This window comes from Sphaerodactylus townsendi, unplaced genomic scaffold, assembly GCF_021028975.2.
Source record: "Sphaerodactylus townsendi isolate TG3544 unplaced genomic scaffold, MPM_Stown_v2.3 scaffold_22, whole genome shotgun sequence".
NCBI lineage: Eukaryota > Metazoa > Chordata > Lepidosauria > Squamata > Sphaerodactylidae > Sphaerodactylus > Sphaerodactylus townsendi.
The window spans coordinates 1,124,169-1,150,308 of record NW_025950385.1 but is presented as its reverse complement, the minus strand read 5'-3'; the positions used below and the strand labels follow the sequence as shown (position 1 = coordinate 1,150,308).

At 46.8% G+C, this 26,140-nt stretch overlaps 1 protein-coding gene across 1 annotated transcript in view; it reads right to left on the bottom strand.

Moving 5' to 3' along the window:
- The window catches only part of AATF (apoptosis antagonizing transcription factor), a 124,501-nt gene that overhangs the window by 9,810 nt on the left and 88,551 nt on the right, over positions 1-26,140 (bottom strand). Inside the window, 3 exon segments of the mRNA XM_048482778.1 lie at positions 16,837-16,908; positions 21,462-21,542; positions 24,260-24,327. Coding sequence (XP_048338735.1) covers positions 16,837-16,908; positions 21,462-21,542; positions 24,260-24,327 — 221 coding nt within the window.

Here is a 26,140-nt window from a genome sequence, read left to right as displayed (position 1 = left end):
TGGAGTGCACAAGCTAATCCAGAGAACGGCTTCCAGACAGAGGAGATAATATTGAGCTAGAAAGGCATACAGAAAAGCCTGTGAAGACAACGAAGCGTGGAAACCGGCTGCGGCTGAAAATACTGCGCTGCACAACAGCAGGACTTCCTATAAAATAGCTTCATATATTCACATGTGGCTCTCTCTCTTCAGTTAGTGAGGTTAAGAGTTGCGGTCTTATCTGAGGGAATTGAGTTTGATTCCTGCCACCGAAAATGAAGGCTCATCAGATTAGCCTGTGCACTCCCACACCCGCCAGCTGGGTGACCTTGGGCTAGTCACAGCTTCTTGGAGCTCTCTCAGCCCCACCCACCACACAGGGTGTTTGTTGTGAGGGGGGAAGGGCTAGGAGATTGTCAGCCCCTTTGAGTCTCCTGCAGGAGAGGAAGGGGGGATATAAATCCAAACTCTTCTCTTCTTCTTCTTCTTCATGGCGCTCTATGGAGAGGGCGGTGACTTCATCATAGGGGACCATGTTTTGCATGCCAGAAGTCCCAGGTTTAATTCCACCTCTGGTTAAAGGGTGGACTTGTGAGGGAAACATTGCCTGCCCGAGAGACTGATGAGTTGCCGAACAGAGTTGGCTACACTGGACTGGTCTAACAGGTCTGAGCTAACGGCAACGGCTCACGACTTCCAACAAGGCTGGGGCTGGGCTTTATGGGTGGGAGAGGGGTCAGCTGCACCTTCCCTAAATGATAGGAGTGGTCTTATATCTCCAGATGTTATGGACTACAATTCCCATCAGCCCCTGCCAGCATGGCCAATTGTAGTCCATAACATCTGGAGTGCCAAAGGTTCGCCACCACGGGCCTAAAAGTTTCCACTGCCTTTCCGTAGATCTGGCGCAGCAAAGATCTATGAGAGTTGTTGCTGGCTAAAGAAGACCGTGCTGGTGTCAGCCAGACTGCCTGCCTAACTTGATCAAAGGCCCCATTTACCAAGAGGGAAGGAACCTCCTCAGCTTGCCTTTCAAGGAAAAGAGACGAAGCAAAGGCTGTTCAATGATGATGATGAAGAAGAAGAAGAAGAAGAAGAAGAAGGAGAAGAAGAGTTTGGATTTATATCCCCCCTTTCTCTCCTGCAGGAGACTCAAAGGGGCTGACAATCTCCTTGCCCTTCCCCCCTCACAACAAACACCCTGTGAGGTGGGTGGGGCTGAGAGAGCTCCGAGAAGCTGTGACTAGCCCAAGGTCACCCAGCTGGCGTGGGTGGGAGTGCACAGGCTAATCTGAATTCCCCAGATAAACCTCCACAGCTCAGGCGGCAGAGCTGGGAATCAAACCCGGTTCCTCCAGATTAGATACACGAGCTCTTAACCTCCTACTCCACTGTCATATTATGAAATATTATGTTGGTGGATATATTATGAAACATTCATTATGTTAATTATGCTTGAGTTTTGTTAATCAGATATGGGAATATTGAGCATTTGTTAATTTGATATTGGAATATTGTTAAGGGTTTATTGATAGATTGTGTCTTATTGCTGACGTTATGATTAGTTTTACTGCACTGTTATGCCTTATTGTTCTATGTTGTGATGTTGTTCGCCGCTCTGAGCCCTCCAGGGGAAGGGCGGTCTACAAATTAAAATTCCAATTGTGTTGTCGAAGGCTTTCGCGGGTGGATTCAACTGGTGGTTGTGGGTTTTCCGGGCTGCGGGGCTGTCGTCTGGTAGATCTTGTTGCTAACTTTTTGCCTGCCAGAATCTTCAGAGGGGTATCACAGAGAGAAGTGTGCTACACACTGTGTCAGGGTGTAACATTCCCTTCTCACTGACACAGTGGGTAACAGACTCCCCTCTGTGATACACCTCTGAAGATGCCAGCCACAGATGCAGGTGAAACGTTAGGAGCAAGATCTACCAGACCACGGCCACACGGCCGGAAAAACCACAACCACCAGAAGCAAAGGCTGTTTGATTCCCACGGAAGCCGCCGTGCAAATGACCCAGGGCGGAACAGAAGCATCAAAACAAACGGCAAAGTTGCAGTTTCTGCTCTCCACTTTCTCCATCTCATTGGCAGGATTTTCCTTTTTGTTGCTTTTCTTTCCCACTGTTTAAAGAGGAGACTGAACACTAGGGGGCAATATCACCCTCACTTACTCACTGAGGCTGGGGGGGGGGGGGGATCTTTTAAACACACGCACACACACACACACAGTTGGCAAAACTCAAGCCCTAAATTAACCAACAGGTCTCAGAGCATCAGAGGAGCAGACAGCTCTTGAAGGTAAGGCCTGCTTCAATTCCCTCCTCTCTCGCAGGAAATTGCATTTTGACCCTTCTGCTTTGATTCCCCAAAAGGTGATGCACGACCTTTGGCGGATCTCCTCTCCCTCTTGAGATGAGAACAAGATTCATGCATGTTACGGACAGTCACTGGGAGGGGAGGGGGCTCTCTGTGCTTGACTGAAGATGGGAAGGAGGAAGAGGAGGCTGAAGGCAAGCACTCCACCCTCTCCCAAACACATCTCTAATAAGCCACGTTTGACCTCTGAATCCAGCCACACCTGAGTAACTGTTCTCCAGACACGGCCACTGCCCACTGCTCGGTTAGGCCCCTGGCGTCCTGCCCCTCGACCTCCTCCCAATAATCAGGCTCCAGTTCACTGAAATCAGGTATATAGCAGCAAGCCTTCATTGGCATAGACAACAGTACAACAATAATAAAAAACGGATTAAAAAGCATATACGATAGAGGAAATAAATGTTAGGTCGAAGGAAATCTAGAAGAAGAAGAATAAGAGTTTGGATTTATATCCCCCCCTTTCTCTCCTGCAGGAGACTCAAAGGGGCTGACAATCTCCTTGCCCTTCCCGCCTCACAACAAACACCCTGTGAGGTAGGTGGGGTTGAGAAAGCTCCGAGAAGCTGTGACTAGCCCAAGGTCACCCAGCTGGTGTGTGTGGGAGTGTACAGGCTAATCTGAATTCCCCAGAGAAGCCTCCACAGCTCAGGAGGCAGAGCTGGGAATCAAACCCGGTTCCTCCAGATTAGATACATGAGCTCTTAACCTCCTACGCCACTGCTGCTCCTACTGGCGTTTAGTAATTTCCAGGAGAAAGTCTGCCACTATCATACAGAGAGAAGGATCAGGGTTGTCCAACAAGTAGTGTAATCTAATTAAATGGGGGAGATGGGGTAAATGTAAAGGAGTAAGATTCACATACTTGGATCTGATTTCCTTGAATCTGAGACAGTGTAGTAGTTGGTGGGCCAGAGATTCAACTGAGCCATCGTTGCACAGGCACAATCTTTTAGCCTTTTCTTGCTTATTAAATCTGCCACGTAACAAGTTCACTGAAATCGATTCAGTGCCTTAGAGTAAATGAACAGGTACACTCCAGAATTCTTGCCGGACTCAACGTTCAACCACAAAGCAGCAGTCTATTATCCCCTGCTATGAGCCCCCTTCCTCTAACGCACAGGTGTCCAACTCGCGCCCCTCCAGATGTCATAGACTACAGTTCCCATCATGCTGGCAGGGCATGATGGGAACTGTAGTCCATAGCATCTGGAGGGCCGCGAGTTCCCCCTCCAAAAGTGAAAGCGTTCTCAGACTGTGCAGTTTTTTCTCCAAGGTCAGAATGCTGATCGGGAGCAGGTGCAGTCTGGCTAGGAAAACAACTGTTTCATGTATTGTCGAAGGCTTTCACGTCTGGAATCACTGGGGTGCTGTGTGGCTGTATGGCCGTGTTCTAGCAGCATTCTCTCCTGACATTTCATCTGCATCTGTGGCTGGCATCTTCAGAGGATCTGATAGTAGATGATGAAGAAACATTATCTACAGACCCACTAAGAAAATTCAACAAATGCTACGTTCAGCAAAGGATAAGAGGCGTTTCTAGCTACTGCAGGAGTCTACCGCATACCATGTAGCTGTGGACAAGTCTACGTAGGAACCACCAAACGCGGCGCTCAGACACGAATCAAAGAACACGAAAGGCATTGCAGACTATTTCAGCCAGAAAAATCAGCAATAGCAGAACACTTGATAAACCAACCTGGACACAGAATATTATTTGAAAACACAGAAATTCTGGACCACTCTGACAACCACTACGTCAGACTACACAGAGAAGCCATCGAAATTCACAAGCACATGGACCACTTCAACAGGAAGGAAGAAACCATGAAAATGAACAGAATTTGGCTGCCAGTGTTGAAAAACTCTAGAATCAAGACAGTGACTCATCAGCTCCACACAAACACAGGACAACTATAGACAATAGCAACCAAGGAAACAAAGACCAGGATACTTCTATTCAGATGCATTCACCTATTGACCTTGCTATCTTCACTGTTACTCCCAGGCTACTCTATTCAGAGGGCCTCACCTTCTGACCTCACAGTATATATACTCCACTTGCTTTCCATTCCTACTATCAGATCCTCTGAAGAAGCCAGCCACAGATGCAGGCGAAACGTCAGGAGAGAATGCTGCTAGAACACGGTCATACAGCCCGGAAACCACACAGCACCCCAACTGTTACTGTCTTTCTCTATACACAGCAGGCACGAGCAAGGGATTGCTTGTGACCGCAGTCTCACTGATTCCACTACCTGTTCGGTAGCTGATTTTTAATAGATGCTGAAATGGTTAATTCCGCAAGCGTCAACGGATCACTTTGGGAGTTCGTCCACTGGAACAATGGCAAAAGAGTGTTTATACAATATCAAATAATGTATACTGGTACACTGATAGGTATCTGGGAAACACTCCTCATACTCGTTGAACATTTCATTCTAACAAATATGCAAAGGGCTTGTAGCTTTTGACTCATCTAGCAAAAGAACCTCAGTTGAAGATATTGGCAAAAGACTCCTTCATTTCACTTCCCATTACGATTCGCTTCTTATTATGAAGTTCAGCTTCTCATGGGAAGAAGAAAAAGAGTTTGGATTTATACTTCACTTTTCCCAACTGTAAAGACTCTCAAAGCAGCTTACAAACTCCTTCTCTTCCTCTCTCTATCAGTCTTAGCCAGGTGATAATCTATCTGTGTATCTAATCTGGAGGAACCGGGTTTTAATTCCCAGCACTGCCGCTTGAGCTGTGGAGGCTTATCTGGGGAATTCAGATTAGCCTGTGCACTCCCACACACGCCAGCTGGGTGACCTTGGGCTAGTCACAGCTCTTCGGAGCTCTCTCAACCCCACCTACCTCACAGGGTGTTTGTTGTGAGGGGGGGGAGGGAAAGGAGTTTATAAGCCCCTTTGAGTCTCCTTACAGGAAAGGGGGGATACAAATCCAACCTCCTCCTCCTCCTCCACAACGGACACCTTGTGAGGTAAGCGGAGCTGAAAGACTTCTGAGAGAACTGTGACTAGCTCAAGATCGTCCAGCAGGCTTCATGTGGAAGAGTGAGGAATCAAATTCAGTTCCCCAGATTAAGGCTCATTCCGCACATGCAGAAGAATGCACTTTCAAACTGCTTTCAGTGCTCTTTGAAGCTGTGCGGGAATCGCAAAATCCACTTGCAAACAGTTGTGAAAGTGGTTTGAAAACACATTATTTTGCACGTGCGGAAGGGGGCTAAGAGTCCACTACTCTTAACCATCACATTACACAAGCTCCCTGAACCCTCTTGCCTTCAATGCGAACAACAAGAGATTTCAGTCAGTCAAGTATTTATTGTTTGAGCCATTGGCTATAACAATACAGGGATACATGCAGTTAAAACAGTAACGTAGTTAAAACAATAATTTAAGTTAAAACAATAACTTAGTTTTACATTAAAATATAAATTATTTGCATTCGCAATCTCTAAATAACAAGAGATTCGGGGAAACCCTGGTGCAAGTTCAGCTGCTCTCTGCAAGGAAAAAACGAAGGGCTCCTCTATTCCTCAGGTCAGCTATGAATATCAGCAGACACCCTCCCGGATCTCATCAGTTATGCGCTGCCTCCTCGCAGCTCTGTTTGCCTGAAGTGAATTAAAGGGTCAATTATGACGGGGCCTCTGTTGAGTTCCTTAGGAGGAGGAATGGTTCAAAGAGTCCTTTGTCTATATCTCCACTGACACCGGACAAGGCCAAAAATAATGTGTCCTTTGAATCAGAGCCTACGGAGGGAGATCCACACAGCCTGTTTCTCTACACACTTCGTCCTACATGCCACGTGGAAGTATTTCCTCACAACTTCCTTATTGTGGAAACCGGCCAAAGACTCTTCCGAAAAAGCAACAGTGGGGGAAAAAAATCAGGAAACTGAACAAACAATCCCCCTCAATGAGGTCCAGTCGAGGGGAAAATAGATCTTTTCACCAAGACCAGGGGTCTGCGACCTGCGGCTCTCCAGATGTTCATGGACTACAATTCCACTCAGCGCCAATTGGCCATGCTGGCTGGGGCTGATGGGAATTGTAGTCCATGAACGTCTGGAGAGCCACAGGTTGCAGACCCCTGATCAAGACCATGTCAACTCAATGCCTGGCAGCTGTGAAAAAGGCAAACTCTATGCTGGGGATAATTAGGAAAGGAGTTGATAATAAAACTGCAAAGATTGTCATGCCCTTATATAAAGCAGTGGTGCGACCGCACTTGGAGTACCGTGTTCAGTTCTAGTCGCCACATCTCAAAAAGGATATTGAAGAGATAGAAAAAGTGCAGAGAAGGGCAATGAGGATGATTGAGGGACTGGAGCACCTTCCCTATGAGGAGAGGTTGCAGCGTTTGGGACTCTTTAGTTTGGAGAGGAGACGGCTGAGGGGGGATATGATTGAAGTCTATAAAATTATGCCTGGGGTAGAAAATGTTGACAGAGAGAAATTTTTCTCTCTTTCTCACAATACTAGAACCAGGGGGCATCCATTGAAAATGCTGGGGGGAAGAATTAGGACTAATAAAAGGAAACACTTCTTCACGCAACGTGTGATTGGTGTTTGGAATATGCTGCCACAGGAGGTGGTGATGGCCACTCACCTGGATAGCTTTAAAAGCGGCTTGGACAGATTTATGGAGGAGAAGTCAATTTATGGCTACCAATCTTGATCCTCCTTGATCTGAGATTGCAAATGCCTTAGCAGACCAGGTGCTCGGGAGCAACAGCCGCAGCAGGCCATTGCTTTCACCTCCTGCATGTGAGCTCCCAAAGGCACCTGGTGGGCCACTGCGAGTAGCAGAGAGCTGGACTAGATGGACTCTGGTCTGATCCAGCTGGCTCCTTCTTATGTTCTTAAGGCCATTGCTTTCACCTCCTGCAGGTGAGCTCCCAAAGGCACCTGGTGGGCCACTGCGAGTAGCAGAGAGCTGGACTAGATGGACTCTGGTCTGATCCAGCTGGCTTGTTCTTATGTTCTTAAGGCCATTGCTTTCACATCCTGCATGTGAGCTCCCAAAGGCACCTGGTGGGCCACTGCGAGTAGCAGAGAGCTGGACTAGATGGACTCTGGTCTGATCCAGCTGGCTTGTTCTTATGTTCTTAAGGCCATTGCTTTCACATCCTGCATGTGAGCTCCCAAAGGCACCTGGTGGGCCACTGCGAGTAGCAGAGAGCTGGACTAGATGGACTCTGGTCTGATCCAGCTGGCTTGTTCTTATGTTCTTAAGGCCATTGCTTTCACATCCTGCAGGTGAGCTCCCAAAGGCACCTGGTGGGCCGCTGCGAGTAGCAGAGTGCTGGACTAGATGGACTCTGGTCTGATCCAGCTGGCTTGTTCTTATGTTCTTAAGGCCATTGCTTTCACATCCTGCATGTGAGCTCCCAAAGGCACCTGGTGGGCCACTGCGAGTAGCAGAGTGCTGGACTAGATGGACTCTGGTCTGATCCAGCTGGCTTGTTCTTATGTTCTTAAGGCCATTGCTTTCACATCCTGCATGTGAGCTCCCAAAGGCACCTGGTGGGCCACTGCGAGTAGCAGAGAGCTGGACTAGATGGACTCTGGTCTGATCCAGCTGGCTCGTTCTTATGTTCTTAAGTTCTTAAGTTTCTACAATTGTGTGCCAGCATGCAACTGCACGCAACACTGAGTGAAAAATTCAGAATCCTGAGAATCTTTTTTTAAAGTGAATTTGCAGCCCTTTTCGCAGTGGACATAAGATCAGATTGGACAGAAACAGAAGGTTGTCGGCAACGGACGTTTTAGAAGCCAGAGGGGCGGCTGCCTTAGATCAGACAGATCCACCTGCAGGACCCGACAGGACAGAAAATCAGGATGCTCATTTCGTCCTACAGATTTCCATTATTGGCTCCACCAAACACACGCACACACATCCCGCACGTGGCATCATGCATACTGCAAAAGGCCACAGTACGCATTCTCTTCCAGCATTGGTTCTTCCAGTTATGGACTGTTAATTCTATCGGGCCCTTGCCAGCACGGCCAATTGGGCCCGCTGGCAGGGGCTGATGGGAATTGTAGTCCATAACATCTGGAGTGCCAAAGGTTCGCCACCACTGCGGCCCAGCACAAAATCTGGGATTACTCGCACTGCGTTCCAGCCAGGCTCGCAATTCCTATCCTTGTGTCCCCCTTTCTCCTCGCTGTGAGTGACACAAACTGCACATTTCCTCTGAAGAAATTACTTCTGCCATCATTCATTCCTCCCCCTCCCCTTTCTCCACCCGCACCTGATATTTGGGGAGATTAATCACTGCAAAAACACACACGTGCGGGAGGGGAACTCAAGGGGAGGGGGGGGAGAGAATCTTCTTTTGTGTACTTTAATATCCCGTGTGCCCGGGATGATTTCCTCTTTCACAGCTTGACTGTTTTGTAACAGATTCTATGCAAGAGATGACAAATTGTCTCGCCGGGGGAAAACGACAAATCATCCCGCCGTTCTTAACATGTTGGCTTTATTTATTTTATCTTTTTTTAAAATAAAAAAGCGGGGGAGGAGGTGGAGAGGAAAGAATGGAAAATTTCCATCACAAATAGAATGCCAGCAAAACTATTGCAAGGGGTCTGTTGCTATTTATAGCCTGCTTGAAGAAGAAGAAGAAGAAGAAGAAGAAGAAGAAGAAGAAGAAGAAGAAGAAGAAGAGAGTTGGATTTATATCCCCCCTTTCTCTCCTGCAGGAGACTCAAAGGGGCTGACAATCTCCTTGCCCTTCCCCCCTCACAACAAACACCCTGTGAGGTAGGTGGGGCTGAGAGAGCTCCGAGAAGCTGTGACTAGCCCAAGGTCACCCAGCTGGCGTGTGTGGGAGTGCACAGGCTAATCTGAATTCCCCAGATAAGCCTCCACAGCTCAGGCGGCAGAGCTGGGAATCAAACCCGGTTCCTCCAGATTAGATGCACGAGCTCTTAACCTCTTACGCCACTGCTGCTCCTTAACCACGGGCTCAGGACAGGTTTGCGGTCAGGGACTACCCTAGCTGTTGGCCTACCGTAATTTCCTGGATCAACGCTTATAGACAGACGCCACTACAGTCATCTTTGGATACCCTGCTATGCAGTGGTGGGATCAAAAAATGTTAGTAACAGGTTCCCATGGTGGTGGGATTCAAACTGTGGCGTAGCGCCAATGGGGCTGGGCGGGGCATTCTGGGGGCGGGGCATTCCTGGGCGGGGCTGTGGCAAGGACTCAGCCGCTGCGCCAGTCCTTGGGCGGGACCTTGGGCACAATTGTGGGGCTACCACTGAAAAGTCCCCCTCATGTGTACCCAGAAAACAAGTTTCTCTGATTGACAGGCTAGTCCAGGGGTCTGCAACCTGCGGCTCTCCAGATGTTCATGGACGTTTCGCCTGCATCTTCAGAGGATCTGATAGTAGGAATGGAAAGCAAGTGGACCTCACAGTATATATACTCCACTTGCTTTCCATTCCTACTATCAGATCCTCTGAAGATGCATTCAGCCACAGATGCAGGCGAAACGTCAGGAGAGAATGCTGCTAGAACATGGCCATACAGCCCGGAAACCACACAGCACCCCAGTGATTCCGGCCGTGAAAGCCTTCGACAATACATCTTATGGGTAATTGGCCTACAAGTCTCATATCTGCTCCCCTCAAAGATCTAGCTGGTTTTACCAAAGCGAAGAGGAAACAGGCACAGTCCTCCTCTTCCCGTTCGGACGTTGTGCGCTTGTGAAAACATTGACGCATGACCAACTTCACCACCACGGCGGTTGGCCCCACACGAGCGTGTTCAGCAGTATGTGTATCAACAGGTGAATTATAAACAGTGTCAATCCAAGTTAATGCAAAGCTGTAAGCCTCTTTAACTGGAGATCAAAATCAGCGCCATGAGTTATGTTTGTCCTGCAATCTGATAAGCGGCAGAAGGAGCCTCTAATAAAAAGAATAACGAGAACCCTTAACGATGCAGTTAAGAGGGAGCACCCATTTTAAAACACTGCTCTTGTTCCAAGCGATTAGATCAGTGTTGAGCAGTTTTGCCCTGCTCCCGTTCACCTGCTGGAAACCGGCACCGTCTCCATCGACTCGAGGGCTCTTTAGGAAAATCTTTTGCAGAAGGCCCTGAAAGTTGTTGAACTTTGCATGAATGGCACAAAGCCACCGTTGCAAGGTTAGGTTCATCATACAGCATATGCATTAGGTCAGTGGTGGCGAACCTATGGCACGGGTGCCAGAGGTGGCACTCAGAGCCCTCTCTGTGGGCACACGCAAACAGAGTTCGTCATGTGGGGATCGCTTCACACATCTAGGGCTGGGCTCAGCTGTGGCTCGACATATCAGCATTAAACCTAAGACCTAGTTTTGGGGAAGCAATGTAGGTAACCCTGTTAAGCACTGTTAAACCCCACTGATTTTCATGTGAAGAACTAAAGCACGATCCTTTACCAGGGAGTAAGCTCGGTTGCTGGCAATGTGGCTTGCTTCTGAGTAAACCCTCTTAGGGTTGTGATTCACCCGTTCAAAGCATTGCACGGTTGCTCCAAAGCAAAGCCACCGACTACCACCAAGCTTACTCCTGAGTATCGCATGCCTCGGAGCCAATAATTTTTTCTAAACTAAAACCTCAGTATTCAGGTTAAACTGCCGTGTTGGCACTTTGCGATAAATAAGTGGGTTTGGGGTTGCAATTTGGGCACTCGGTCTCGAAAAAGTTCGCCATCACTGCCTTAGATGCTCTTAGCCCTTATAAAACAAATATAGAGATTAAGTATGCAGGGCTAAATACAAAAGTCTTCGAAATTAATACACACTGGCAGCTTATGGTTAGTTATGCCCTGACTGTTAATGCTTCAAATGTCACCCTCCAAGAAACAAGGGTGTTTTTTTTTGGGGGGGGGGGGATTTTAAACTACTGCTATTTTATGTGAAGATATTATTCCCAGAACAAATCTGGCAATTAATGTCTCCCTGCTACTTTGCTACAGGAATTCTTAGAGATAGCCGGCATGGTATAGTGGTTAAAGCAGGGGTGGCCTACCTTTGGGGCTTCAGATGTGCATGGACTACAATTCCCATCAGCCCCTGTCAGCATGGCCATGCTGGCAGGGGCTGATGGGAATTGTAGTCCATGAGCATCTGGAGCACCGTAGGTTGGCCACCCCTAGGTTAGAGTGTTGGGCCAGGAGCTAAAAAGCTTGCTGGGAGCACTAGTCGGACACTCCCAGCTTGACCTCCCTCACAGGGTTGCTGGGAGGATAAAATAAAGGAGAAGGTCAGTTTGGGTCCCCACTGGGATTTAAAAACAGGATTTAAATGAAGTAAACTTTGGAATACAATAAAATAAATACAAGGCCCTGTTGTTCACCGCCCTGAGCCCTCCGGGGAGGGCGGTATACAAGTATAATGAATGAATGAATGAATGAATGAATGAATGAATGAATGAATGAATGAATGAATGAATGAATGAATGAATGAATGAAATAGTTGCACAAATACCTTCAGTTACCAAAAAGCTGTATTGATGCTATTCACATCAGTAGTTTAAAGAAACGGAGCTCAAGAAATTCCCACATACTGAAATAATGCTGGAGCAAACAGGTCTAACAAGTTAATTGGGAAAAGGGAACAAAATGATCTCGTGCCATCAGCAAAGACACAGCGATAGACACACTGGTTCATTAGTATTACTTGTAAAGCTCTGTTTATTCTACTTGGTGGGATAGCATACCATCAAAAGTCTGATACATTCACAGGATTGCTACAAACATGTTTTTAATTTTCCATTTCTGACAAAATCCCACATAGTCCAGCAAGGAGTCATTTGGGGACAACACACCCTCTCTGATCTTCCAGCTTTAGGGAAGGAAACAGAGGGTCTTCCGCCCTTTTCCTTATAGAGATAGAAGGGGAAATATGGAAGTCTTCACAGCTGAGGAAGGGGTGAAAGAAAGCAGCAATACAAATACAAATACAAATACAAAACCTTTAATGGCATATAAAGAGTGGTAAAATACAGATTATGTTAAAACCAATTGACTAAAATTTACACAAAGGTTTCACTCTTGATCCAAGTGCCTTTGTTAAAAACCTGGCAACTGATTCAGTAGTGTGGGGATGATGGTAAATACAAGGCTTTGGATTGTTTTGATTCTTATGAATAAGTGAAGCTGCGATGGTCCATCCAGCTGCAGCTGGATCAGGTATCAGCTCTGGTATCAGCTCTGTGTGATCCAAGATGCTTTTAATGGGAGATGCCAGAGACGTTTCACACCAGGAAACAACAAGCCCTCTTCATGTTACATTTCTTTGTGCCAAGAGACACCATCCGGGCACTACTGTCTCACCTCCAACCCTTTTGAGCCCTGTTTAAAGGCTGAGAAAAGCCCCCTCGGCTTATACGCGAGTCACCATTTTCTATCCATCACAAGGAGGCGGGGGGCAGGGGCGGGACAACCTCCCTGCCGCCCAGAAGTTGCTTGCTGCTGCCTCCTCGGAGGGTGAAGGAGGAACCCCGAGGCGCCCCGGCTGGCTGGGCTTCCTCGAACCCGGCAGAGGGAGCTCCTTATTTGGGCAGTGACATCCGGGGGAGTCATTGCCCAAATAAGGAGCTCCCTCTGCCTTCCGGCTTCCCACCCTCGGCTTATACCCGAATCAATAAGTTTTCCCAGGTGTGGGCAGTAAAATTAGGTGCCTCGGCTTATAGACTTATACACGAGTATATACGGTAAGAAGAGCCCTGCTGGTTCAGACCAGTGGTCCATCTAGTCCAGCGTCTGGTTTCACACAGCAGCTAATTGGTTGGTCTGGCATTCCAATCACAGGGCTCAGAGGCAGAAGCCTTTTAGAACATAAGAACATAAGAACAAGCCAGCTGGATCAGACCAGAGTCCATCTAGTCCAGCTCTCTGCTATTCCCAGTGGCCCACTAGGTGCCTTTGGGAGCTCACATGCAGAATGTGAAAGCAATGGCCTTCTGCGGCTGTTGTTCCCGAGCACCTGGACTGTTAAGGCATTTGCAATCTCAAATCAAAGAGGATCAAGATTGGTAGCCATAAATTGACTTCTCCTCCATAAATCTGTCCAAGCCCCTTTAAAGCTATCCAGGTGAGTGGCCATCACCACCTCCTGTGGCAGCATATTCCAAACACCAATCACCCGCTGCGTGAAGAAGTGTTTCCTTTTATTAGTCCTAATTCTTCCCCCCAGCATTTTCAATGAATGTCCCCTGGTTCTAGTATTGTGAGAAAGAGAGAAAAAATTCTCTCTGTCAACATTTTCTACCCCAGGCATAATTTTATAGACTTCAATCATATCCCCCCTCAGCCGTCTCCTCTCCAAACTAAAGAGTCCCAAACGCTGCAACCTCTCCTCATAGGGAAGGTGCTCCAGTCCCTCAATCATCCTCGTTGCCCTTCTCTGCACTTTTTCTATCTCCTCAATATCCTTTTTGAGATGCGGCGACCAGAACTGGACACAGTACTCCAAGTGCGGTCGCACCACAGCTTTATATAAGGGCATGACAATCTTTGCAGTTTTATTATCAATTCCTTTCCTAATGATCCCCAGCATAGAGTTTGCCTTTTTCACAGCTGCCATGCATTGAGTTGACATTCCCATGGAACTACCAACTAAGACGCCTAAATCCCTTTCCTGGTCTGTGACTGATAGCACTGACCCTTGTAGCTTGTATGTGAAGTTTGGATTTTTTGCCCCTATGTTTTTTTGCCCCTTTTCCTGATGTTGCCCCCTGACACTGGGATACCGAAGTTTCCTGCCTCCAAACATGGAGGCAACAGTGGCGTAGTATTTAAGAGCAGGTTTACTCTAAACTGTAGGAACCGGGTTTGATTCCCCGCTCTGCCACTTGAGCTGTGGAGGCTTATCTGGGGAACCAGATTAGTTTGTGCACTCCCACACATGCCAGCTGGGTGACCTTGGGCTAGTCACAGTTCTTCGGAGCTCTCTCAGCCCCACCTACCTCACAGGGAGTTTGTTGTGAGGGGGGAAGGGAAAGGAGTTTGTAAGCCCCTTTGAGTCTCCTTACAGGAGAGAAAGGGGGGATATAAATCCAACAGCAGCAGTGGCGTAGTGGCTAAGAGCAGGTGCACTCTGATCTGTAGGAACTGGGTTTGATTCCCCGCTCTGCCGCTTGAGTTGTGGAGGCTTATCTGGGGAATTCAGATTGGCCTGTACACTCCCACACACCCTAGCTGGGTGACCTTGGGCTAGTCACAGTTCTTTGGAGCTCTCTCAGCCCCACCTACCTCACAGGGAGTTTGTTGTGAGGGGGAAAGGGCAAGGAGATAGTCAGCCCCTTTGAGTCCCTTTACAGGAGAGAAAGGGGGGATATAAACCCAACATTTCTTCTTCTTCCTCTGGTCACCATGGCTACTAGCCACTGGTAGACCTCTCCTCTGTGAATCTACCCCCCTCCCTCTCTCCTCCCTCCCCTTTCTAGACAATTAATTTCTTTTATAGGCTTTAGGACCGCTGCTGTTTTTTTCCCCTGATTTTTTTCACACTATAACCGCACGGCGCTCCTGTCGTTGTGGGATTTTATTTGTTTGGGGGTCAAGCCTCCCGAATGACTGAGCAAAAAGCTCAGAGCCTGATCATACCGCTGTGAAATACGCATTTGCATTTTCAATCTAGTAATTCACACTTGCAAACAATGAAATTACCTTCCGCTGCCGCGAAAGGAACAGGCATTAGCATTACCTTCCTGTCTTAGTGCATACACAGCTTTTGCACGAGTATTCTTTTATTTTCAACAACAACAACACAAAAACCCATATAATTTTCAAGCTGGAGTTTCAAATTGGATGTCGCGTTATTCACTAGTCCAGTGGTGGCGAACCTATGGCACGGGTGCCAGAGGTGGCACTCAGAGCCCTCTCTGTGGGCACATGCAAACAGAGTGCCCCCCCCTCCCCACACATCTAGGCTGGCCTGGGCTGCTGGGCTCAATTATTAGCATTAACCTAAGACCTAGTTTTGGGGAAGCAGTGTAGGTAACCCTGTTAAGCGCTGTTAAACCCCACTGATTTTCATGCGAAGAACTAAAGCGCGATCCTTTACCTGGGAGTAAGCTCGGTTGCTGGCAATGGGGCTTGCTTCTGAGTAAACCCTCCTAGGGTCGTGATTCACCCGTTGGAAGAGTTGCACAGTTGCTCCAAAGCAAAGCCACCGACTACCACCAAGCTTACTCCCGAGTAACGCACGCCTCGGAGCCAACCATTTTTTCTAAACAAAAACCTCAGTATTCAGGTTAAATTGCCTTGTTGGCACTTTGTGATAAATAAGTTGGTTTTGGGTTGCAGTTTGGGCACTCGGTCTTGAAAAGGTTCGCTATCACTGCACTAGTCCCTCTCCAGAATCGGGTCTGTCCACACTGTAAAAACCAAGTGGAGACTCTTGCTCACATTATACTTGACTGTCCGAGATATGTGGGTATTCGGAATTTCTCTCCTGGGCGGGTCTTAGACAAATCTGAAAGAGACTCTGACAACTCTGCTGTGGAGCTTTTGTTAAATAACACAGAGGCCACGCTCTTGGAAAAAGTAGCAAAATTTCTTTTACAAGTGACAGAATTTTCTAAGTAACGTCCAATGCAAGATACAGTTCATCTGTCTGTGTTTTGAATGTACTTTTGATTTGTACTTCAGAAATGTCTGCAATGCTCTGGAGCCTATTTTAATACGCCTAATAAAGGTTGTTGTATTGTATTGAACTATGACTAGACCCAAGGTCACCCAGCTGGTGTGTGTTGGCGTGCGCAGGCTAATCTGGTTCACCAGATAATCCTCCACAGCTCAAGTGGCAGAGCGGGGAATCAAACCCGGTTCCCCAGATCAGAGTGCACCAGCTCTTAACCACTACGCCACACTGGGACTCAGAGCAGCCCGAAGCAATCTCCTTTTATCCTGTGAGGTAGGTGAGGCTGAGAATGTTCAATTGAGGGCCTTGTTATGCCAAGAAACAATGAGCCTCTTCCTATTAAGTTTCTTGGTTCCACTGCTCACTACTGTCTAATCTTGCTTCCATGACATAGTGCAGTGATGGCGAACCTTTTTGAGACCGAGTGCCCAAACTGCAACACAAAACCCACTTATTTATCGCAAAGTGCCAACACGGCAATTTAACCTGATTGCTGAGGTTTTGGTTTAGAAACCTGGCGCGTGTGGGATTGCACAGGCTAATCTAAATTCCCCAGAGAAGCCTCCACAGCTCAGGCGGCAGAGCTGGGAATCAAACCTGGTTCCTCCAGATTAGATACACGCGCTCTTAACCTCCTACGCCACAAATTGCAATGTAATGCAGCGTACAATTCCAGTTGGCTCGGCAGAACTGATGCGGAGGGGCACGAAACGGCGGTGACAAATGGCAAGCAGATACAAAGAACCTGAGCCGGTGACAGGCCGAAGAACCGGTCAATAGCTAGCTGTCACTGAGCCCTCCGAGAAGCGTAATTAACCGCTTACTAACCTGGCGTCATCGTTCATTGTGCAGTGGTCAATGGGCGCCATGAAGCTCACCAGCTTGCTGTGGACGTGATACCTGAGATGAGGCAGAGATGGGATGGGGGGCAAGAGGAAACAGACAACAGATTAATGAACGACCAAGGAGAGGAAGGAAATTTTTTTCTCTTTTAATAATCTTTATTCAATTTTAATTTAAAAACAAACAACAAATAACAATTTCTACTATACTTCATCTCTATATCAATGACAGATACTTCTTCCATCTTAATATACACACTTTCGTAACCAGATTCGTGACTTCACCTTGTCGTTATTTATATTAACGTAATATTTCATTAACTTAAATTCATTATTTATGACTTCGAAACTCATATTAATATTCTTCTTCTTTCCTTCTTTTCTACTAATTCTAAGTTCCTACTAACTTCCTAACGCTTATCTTTAATCCTTTTTTAATTATGAATTTACTTCTGAAGATTTACTAACATACAGAACAAAATATATTTCTGTCTCAATGTTGGCATATCTTTGTCATATCGATACAACTAAATTGTTTCACATAATTCAATAAAGGTTCCCAATCTTGCAAATACTTTTCTATAGATCTTTGCTTTATCATAGATGATAATTTATCATGTCCCATAATTTCCATGATTCTGTTCATCCATTCTGCTGTTTCTGGAAGTTCATTGCTCTTCCATTTTCCCGCTATTATTGTCCTTGCTGGTGAGGAAGGAAAATTTTCACACTCTCGCAAAGAGCTTCCCGAGTTGCTGAACAACCAGGGAGCAGCAGCGGCGTCGTGGTTAAGAGCAGGTGCTCTCTAATCTGGAGAACCGGGTTTGATTCCCCGCTTGGCCGCTTGAGCTGCGGAGGCTTATCTGGTGAACTAGATTAGCTCGTGCACTTCGACACACAAGCATAAGCATTCATTGTCATTGTGCACGCACAACGAAATTTACAGCAGCATTCCTCGATGCCCACAATTCCAGACTCATACCCCAGCCTCACTTTCCCCTTCCTCCACCCATCCCTACACAGCCCCAAACACATCAACACGAAGCCGCGGAGTTCAGCATCGCCACAGCTCTAGAGTAGAAGCTGTCTCTAAGCCTCTTTGTCCTAGTTTTGATAGACCTGTATCGTCTGCCGGATGGTAACAGTTCAAAAAGAGAGTGTGCTGGATGAGACGGGTCTCTCCGAATATTTGGGGCTTTCTTTAGGCTTCGGGAATTATAGAGTTCTTCCAAGGAGGGGAGAGGGCAGCCGATAATCCTCTGTGCAGTAGTGATCACCCTTTGGAGCGCCTTCCTATCTGCCACTGTGCAACTGGAGAACCATACACAGATGCAGTAGGTTAAGACACTCTCTATAGCACAGCGGTAAAAGGACAAAAATCTTGGGTTTTGCTCAGATGTGATGTCAGCATTTAACCCAACATCGTTTCCACCCCTTGACGCTCCCAGAGATGCCACCACATAAGCATAAGCATTTTTATTGTCATTGTGCACGCACAACGACATTTACAGCAGCATTCCTCGATGCACACAATTCCAGACTCATACCCCATCCTCACTTTCCCCTCCCTCCACCCATCCCTACACAGCCCCAAACACATCAACACGAAGCCGCGGAGTTTAGCATTGCCACAGCTCGAGAGTAGAAGCTGTCTCTAAGCCTCTTTGTCCTAGTTTTGATAGACCTTGCCGGCTGGGTGACCTTGGGCTAGTCACAGCTCTTCGGAGCTCTCTCAGCCCCACCCACCTGACACGGTGTTTGCAGTGGGGGGTGGGGGAAAGGAGTTTGTAAGCCCCTTTGAGTCTACTACAGGAGAGAAAGGGGGAGGTATAAATCCAAACTCCTCCTCCTCCTTATATTATGTCCAGTCCTTAGCTCCCTATCCTTGGGACGCAACAGGAGAACAGATGGCCGTGCATCAAATTAACAGGCAAGTCAAAGAAAATTCCAAATATTTTTTTGAATAGGATCGGTTTTGGGAGGCACATGGGCGAAGAAGGCAGCAGAGATTAATTAAGGGCAGAACCATTTCTATGCAGGGTTATCATTTTGCTGCTCTTGGGAGCCAGATGACCAAGCGTCTCCAAGGTCCCACACAGCAGAATGGAAAAGTCTTTCTCCTCCTCCTCGAATACTTGTACAGTGGCGTAGTGGCTAAGAGCAGCAGTGACGTAGTGGCTAAGAGCAGGTGCACTCTGATCTGGAGGAACCGGGTTTGATTCCCCGCTCTGCCACTTGAGTTGTGGAGGCTTATCTGGGGAATTCAGATTAGCCTATGAACTCCCACAAACGCCAGCTGGGTGACCTTGGACTAGTCACAGCTTCTTGGAGCTCTCTCAGCCCCACCTACCTCACAGGGTGTTTGTTGTGAGGGGGGAAGGGAAAGGAGTTTGTAAGCCCCTTTGAGTCTCCTACAGGAGAGAAAGGGGGGATATAAATCCAAACTCTCCTTCTTCTTCTTCTACACTGTGTTGGAGTACATGTGTGGTTCCATACCCAGAAGGAGGGCAAATTAGTGCTGGATTAGTGCTATTATGTTTCCCCAAAAATAAGACAGTGTCTTATATTAATTTTTGCTCCCCAAGATGCGCTATGTTTTATTTTCAGGGGATGTCTTATATTTCTGTATTCTGTTCGTCAGGCATGCTTCCAAACAAAAACTTTGCTACGTCTTACTTTTGGAGGATGCCTTATATTTCGCACTCCAGCAAAACCTCTACTACGTCTTATTTTCCGGGGATGTCTTATATTCGGGGAAACAGGGTAGTTGAGTAATCCAATCCAGTCCAAATTAGTGCTAGTTGAGTATTCCAGTCCAGTTGTAAAGCAAGAAATCCCAGAAAGGAAACAGTATTGTAGTGCTTCCTTAAGATGGGGGTGTACCTTAGGATTTTATTTCACTAATACTTCACCTTTCCCTCCAACAGAAGGAGAAGAAGAGTTGGATTTATATCCCCCCCTTTTCTCTCCTGCAAAGATACTCAAAGGGGCTGACAAACTCCTTTCCCCGCTCCCCTCACAACAAACACCCTGTGAGGTGGGTGGGGCTGAGAGAGCTCCGAAGAACTGTGACTAGCCCAAGGTCACCCAGCTGGCATGTGTCGGAGTGCACAAGCTAATCTAGTTCCCCGATAAGTCTCCACCGCTCAAGTGGCAGAGCGGGGAATCAAACCCGGTTCTCCAGATTAGAGAACTACACTACGCTGGCTCTTCAACTCTCCAATTTAACTGTGGGACAGCTAAAATTGGGGCTTTTGGAAAGGCAATCAATTCTAATTCATTGTTGAAGGCTTTCGTGGCTGGAATCAACAGGCCGTTGTGGGTATTCTGGTCTGTGTGGTTACGGTCTGGTAACTGTTGCTCCTAATGTTTTGCCCACATTTATGGCTAGCATCTTAGTGTATCAGGGTGAGATGTCTCACTTTGACATGCCTCTGAAGATGCCAGTCATAGATGCAGGTCAAATGAGAAGAGCAAAAAATACCAGACCACGGCCACATAGCCCAGAAAACCCACAACCGACAATCCCTTCTGAAATAGTGCTCCAAAGCATTCACCTAAGTAGGAGGTTGCCCCCTGCCCCCCTGCAAGATCTGCAGACGCGCAGGAGAACTATTTCCCTCCCTCGAGTGAACTACCTGTTACATCTACAAATGAGAAACTTTTCGGCCTTGCCTCCTCCCAGTTAGACGATACTAGAAGTGGATTATTTTCTTGCATTAGATGCAACTGAGACCATTCCATCGCTTCTGAGGCCTCTCTGAGGAGGCTGCCTGTTGCACCTCAGCTTCAGTCACTGCACAAGCTAGCCTTCTTGCAACCATGAGACACAGAACGCCACCATATAGGACAGTGATGGCGAACCCTTTTGAGACCGAGTGCCCAAATTGCAACCCAAAACCCACTTATTTATCGCCAACATGGCAATTTAACCTGAATACTGAGGTTTTCGTTTAGAAAAAGTGGTTGGCTTTGTGGCGTGCGTTACTCGGGAGTAAGCTTGGTGGTAGTCGGTGGCTTTGCTTTGAAGCAACCGTGCAACTCTTCCAACGGGTGAATCACGACCCTTGGAGGGTTTACTCAGAAGCAAGCCCCATTGCCAGCAACCGAGCTTTCTTCCAGGTAAAGGATCGTGCTTTAGTTCTTTGCATGAAAATCAGTGGGGTTTAACAGCGCTTAACAGGGTTACCTATTCTGCTTCCCCAAAACTAGGTCTTAGGTTTAATGCTAATAATCGAGCCCAGCGGCCCAGGCCAGCCTAGATGTGGGGGGGGGGGCGATTCCCCCCCACATGATGAACTATGTTTGTGCGTGCCCACAGAGAGGCCTCTGAGTGCCACCTCTAGCACCCGTGCCGTAGGTTCGCCATCACTGATATAGGACCACAGGAGTGTTAATTTTAACGTTCACACAGTTTCCAATGTAAATTTCAGGGAAGGCTTTTTCATGTGAGTGAAAAGGCCTGCAGTTTTTAATTCAAGAAAAAAAGCATGGCTCTGTTTATCACAAAGTTTAGGAACAACTGTGGCATATGCATCTAAAACACAGAAAGAAAAGAGGGTCCCGGGAAAACAGTTATTAAAGATTGACACCTGGCAGCCTGATACTCACCGGATCTTCCTTCCCTTGCTGGCCTTTCGGTCTACCTTCTTCCGGATTTTGCTCCGTAGTTTCTGGATAGCCAGCCACTGCCTAGAAAACCAAAAAGATGCAGTAAGGAGTATTATGGTATTTTCATCCCAATTTAAAATTAAAACCGCAGCCCTCAACATTGCTTACAAAGCTGTTTTAAGGAATCAAAAGTCCAATAAGGTCGATTCCACACTTGCATTATCGAGCTAAGTTCGAGCTGCATTCGACCTAAGTGCTCCGCACAACCACTGGGATCGACGTGGTTTTGTACCAGCTTCGCCCCGTGTAACGGTCAAATTTCCGACTCCAGTTGGGAACTGCTACTTTTTCAGGGAACCCCACTCGAACTCAGCTTGATTCCAGTAAAGTGCGGAATCTCTGGTGCCAGGAGTCCCCCATTCAGCCAATCACAGCTGAGTGTTTCGGGCATGCGTACAGCTGGCCAATCAAAAAACGCCACCTTCATCCCTCCATTCCTGTGGCAGTTTTTTTTATAACGTGTGTGGGGATAGACGGAACATGGCTGTAGAACAGTAGCCAATCGGAACGGAGCGGCGAAGAGGCACAGCATGATCCCGCCCTCCGAGCTGGGATCAAGCTGCTTGCAGTGGGGAACAACAATGGCTTCGACCTAGGTCAGCACCCTTCTCAGGTAGCCGCCACAGCGCAGAGCTGGGAATCAAACCCGGTTCCTCCAGATTAGATACATGAGCTCTTAACCTCCTACGCCACTGCTACGCCACTGTAGGAGTGCAGAAACGCATCCAGTTCACCAGATAAGACTCTGCCACTCAGGTGGAGGAGTGGGGAATCAAACCCGGTTCTCTACATTAGAATGCTATTCACCATGGCATCACGCTGGCTCTTGTATCTCTCCACTGCTACTGGTCATATTTTCCTTCCCCACTCACACAGGGCATAAAAATAAGAGCTAATTTTTGTGCACGATCTAAGTGCACTGAAGCACTGTGGGCAAATGCTTATTTCTTTCTCCGATGCTGTGCTGGGGGGGGGGGGGGGAAGCTAAAATTAAAAGAAAAAACCATGCCCACAATCACAAATTGCATACTTTTTAAAACAGCCACCAGCGAATTTGGAAGCACAATAAAAAAACAGGGTCGGGGGGGGGGGGGGAGGGGGCGGAATCCAAACCAAATAGGGGAGGGAAGAAAGTGAATAAGCTCATGAAGCCATTCGATGAGCTACGGAAAGGTCCCGGGTGCTGGCGAAATGGTTTTTTGCCCTTGTTAAAATACACCCTAGTAGGGTTTTTTTAAAGTATGGCCTGCCAGGTTTATTTGGCGGTAACGTCTGGAACATTATAGAAACCTCTCGCTATAATTTAAGCAGGACGCAGCTCCCCAAAATTGCACTTAAGAAGTGATTACATTGTACATTTATCTGACTTCACAATAAAATAGATTACAGTAATTAAGATTATATTAAGATTGTAGTAATTGGATTTTGAGATTTTCCCCTCTGATGCAGGGAGTTTGCCTGGAGTAAATCAGGTACAGGCTATGCCACTTTCGGGCTTAAAAATAAAAGTGTTTATAACTAGCAGCAGGGAAAATGCTTCTGAGCACATCTTGGGAGCATACAAATCTGGTGCCATAAAAGCAAAAAAGTCAGTCAAAACTACTTCCTCCCCAAACGAGACAGCCAAGACAAGAAAGAGAGATTCACGGAAAATCCAAACACTTGTCTGGAAGAGTATGACAAAGAGGATTCAGACCCAAAGGATTACTATTCCCTGCATAGCATTTTCTGGAGCTGGGTCTATGTATTATTTATGGAATGGATCCCCTAACTCTCTGCCCTCACAAGGGCCACCCAGGCACCTAAGAATTGAAAACCACATTTTAAAACCACTAAAACCAACCCTTTCACACACAAATCATTAGAAGAAATTATAAACAGAGTTACAATGTATACAAAGACATAAAAAGAGCCATTGAAACCTTGGTCAGAAAGGAGGGATCACTGAGAAAAAGTAAAAATTTTTTTACATGTTTTCATCTGCTGGCAGAACAGGGCAACAGACGAACACAGACGAATCTCCCTGGGGAGAGAGTCTCACAGCTTTGGGGCCATGACGAAGAAGGCCTCTTCCTGGGTGGCCACCCACCTGACCTCAGGTGGCAGAGCAGTGGTGGGATCCAAAAATTTTAGTAATAGGTTCCCATGGTGGTGGGATTCAAACTGCGGGACCTCGAGCAGTTCCACAGGGCCTGTAAGACTGGATTATTAATCAAACCGGGTTTGATTCCCCGCTCTGCCGCTTGAGCTGTGGAGGCTTATCTGGGGAATTCCGATTAGCCTGTGCACTCCCACACACGCCTTCTGGGTGACCTGGGGCTAGTCACAGTTCTAAGGAGCTCTCTCAGCCCCACCTACCTGACAGGGTGTTTGTTGTGAGGGGGGAAGGGAAAGGAGTTTGTAAGCCCCTTTGAGTCTCCTTACAGGAGAGAAAGGGGGGATATAAATCCAACTCTTCTTCTTCTTAAAATGGAAGCAAGGGTTATGTAAGGTAGCATCATCTGATTTTAAGAAGTATCCTCAACTTTTTTTCATTTTAGGATTTTTCTACAAGTTCCGTTCCTTAAGGTTGTAAACAAGTGTCCCTTATCTGGGCATAGCCCCATTGTGTGCATTTTTGACTTTTTGGAAAATACAGGCTCCCCGGCTCCCCACCCAGAGAGCAAAACGGCCATATGAGAATACATAAATTGGCCCCCCATAAATTACATGACATGAAACCCTGGCATACAGCTCACCTGCCCATCGCGACTTGATCATTTGGGTCCAAGGAGCTGGTTTTGCGTTCAATAAGTTCACGGAGAAGCTAGAAATGAGAAAAGAGGGAACCGTGTGTTTTTTAAAAAATAAGAACATTTTCAGAAAAGTATTCAAAGTTATAAGGATGTTGAAAACACAGGCTAATCAAACTCCCAAAGCTTTAAACATTTTTTAGCACACACACTACAAGCAACGTAGGCACCATACAAACATATCTACAACGAGGACTCTGCATTCTTACATGAATCAGGAAACCACGAGTTTAATAATAGATAAGTAATTGATATATGGGATGAAAAGTCTGGAAAAAAAGAAGCTATTTAGAAAATGTAATATAGAGATAAGTTCAGCATTAAAAGTATTGTTATTTTCCAGCAAAAATGTACATGGCAGAGTAACAAACAAACAAAAACGGAGCAGACCTGGAACCGAAATATTACATACACGGAGCCAATTATTGAGGTAGAAGAGTCTACCATAGAAATAGACAGTTTCCAATAGATACCTTAAAGAGTTCTTAAGGCTGGAAATAATGAAAGAAACATGAATGTTGTATTTTATAAATTAGATCTAAGATTGATACATATGCTAACGAAATGTATGTTATTGGACAGAAGATATCAATGTTAGATATCTATGTTATGTTGTTAGTTTTATCATTGTTATGTTGTTATTTTTTCTTTTTAACAAACTCAATAAAATTTCTATTCAAAAAAAAGAAAAGAAACCCCAAGTGGACCATGTATACATCAGATGGGGCCACATGCAGAAGAATTTGGGCCGGAGTCCACCATTTTTGGATCCTGAAATTAATCGGGACAAGATCTCTCTTTTCGCAGGTCACATTTTAACTTTCTGAGGATATGGAGGGGCCAAAAGCCCACCTGTCCACCTAGGCAGCCATCTGCCCAAGTAGGAGGCTGTCCCTTTGCTGACATAATCACCCACCTTCTGTAATCTCTCTCTCTCTGTATGAAGGTGCGTGCACGCGCTGTCAAGTCACAGATGACTTTTTGGCAACCCCAAAAGTTTTTCAAGGCAAGAGACGCTGGGGAGGTGATTTGCCATCAGCTGTCTCTACGCCACAACTCCGGTAATTCTTGGAGGTGGCCCATCCAAAGTCTAGCCGCGGGTACTTATTTAACCCTGCTTAACTTCTGAGAACTGAAAAGATTGGGCCAGCCTGGGGTTATCCATGCTTCCACTTCTATGCTACTCTTGATTTTAAAAAAGCAAATACTGACATCTGCCACCAAAATTTCAGAGTATCTTCGTGAGACCCTACTGATGATACCACCCCGGTTTGGTGAAGTTTGGTTCAGGGGGTCAAACATTATGGACCCTCAAAGGTCGATCTCCTATTAGCTCCCATTGGAAACAATGGGGGATGGGGGCACTCCCTTTGGGAGTCCATAACTTTGGACTCCCTGAACCAAATCTCACCAAACCTGGGTGATATCATCAGGACAGTCTCCCGAAAAATCCCTGAAATTTTGGTGCTGCTAGCCTAAAAACTGCGCCCTCTTCAGGCCAAAAACGGAAAAATACTGAAAATATTAAAAATCCCACAAACGAACCTGCAGTTTTTGCGCCCCCCACCCGGCGGCGCCCAGGGCAACTGCCCACTTTGCCCAATGGGAGGAACGCCTCTGCCCACCCCTTGCCTTAGTTCAGGCTGAAAACGTTCAGGCCTGTTCAGTTCAGGCTGAAAAAAGCCTTGGTGGAAACTATGCTACCCAGGAGACCTTGGGGCTCGCAAGGTCTCCTGGGTAGGGTAGTTCCCACCAGGGGCCTTTTCAGGCCATTTCTCAGCCTGAACTTTTCAGGCTACACTAATGCAAGTGGGGAGGGAACGCGAA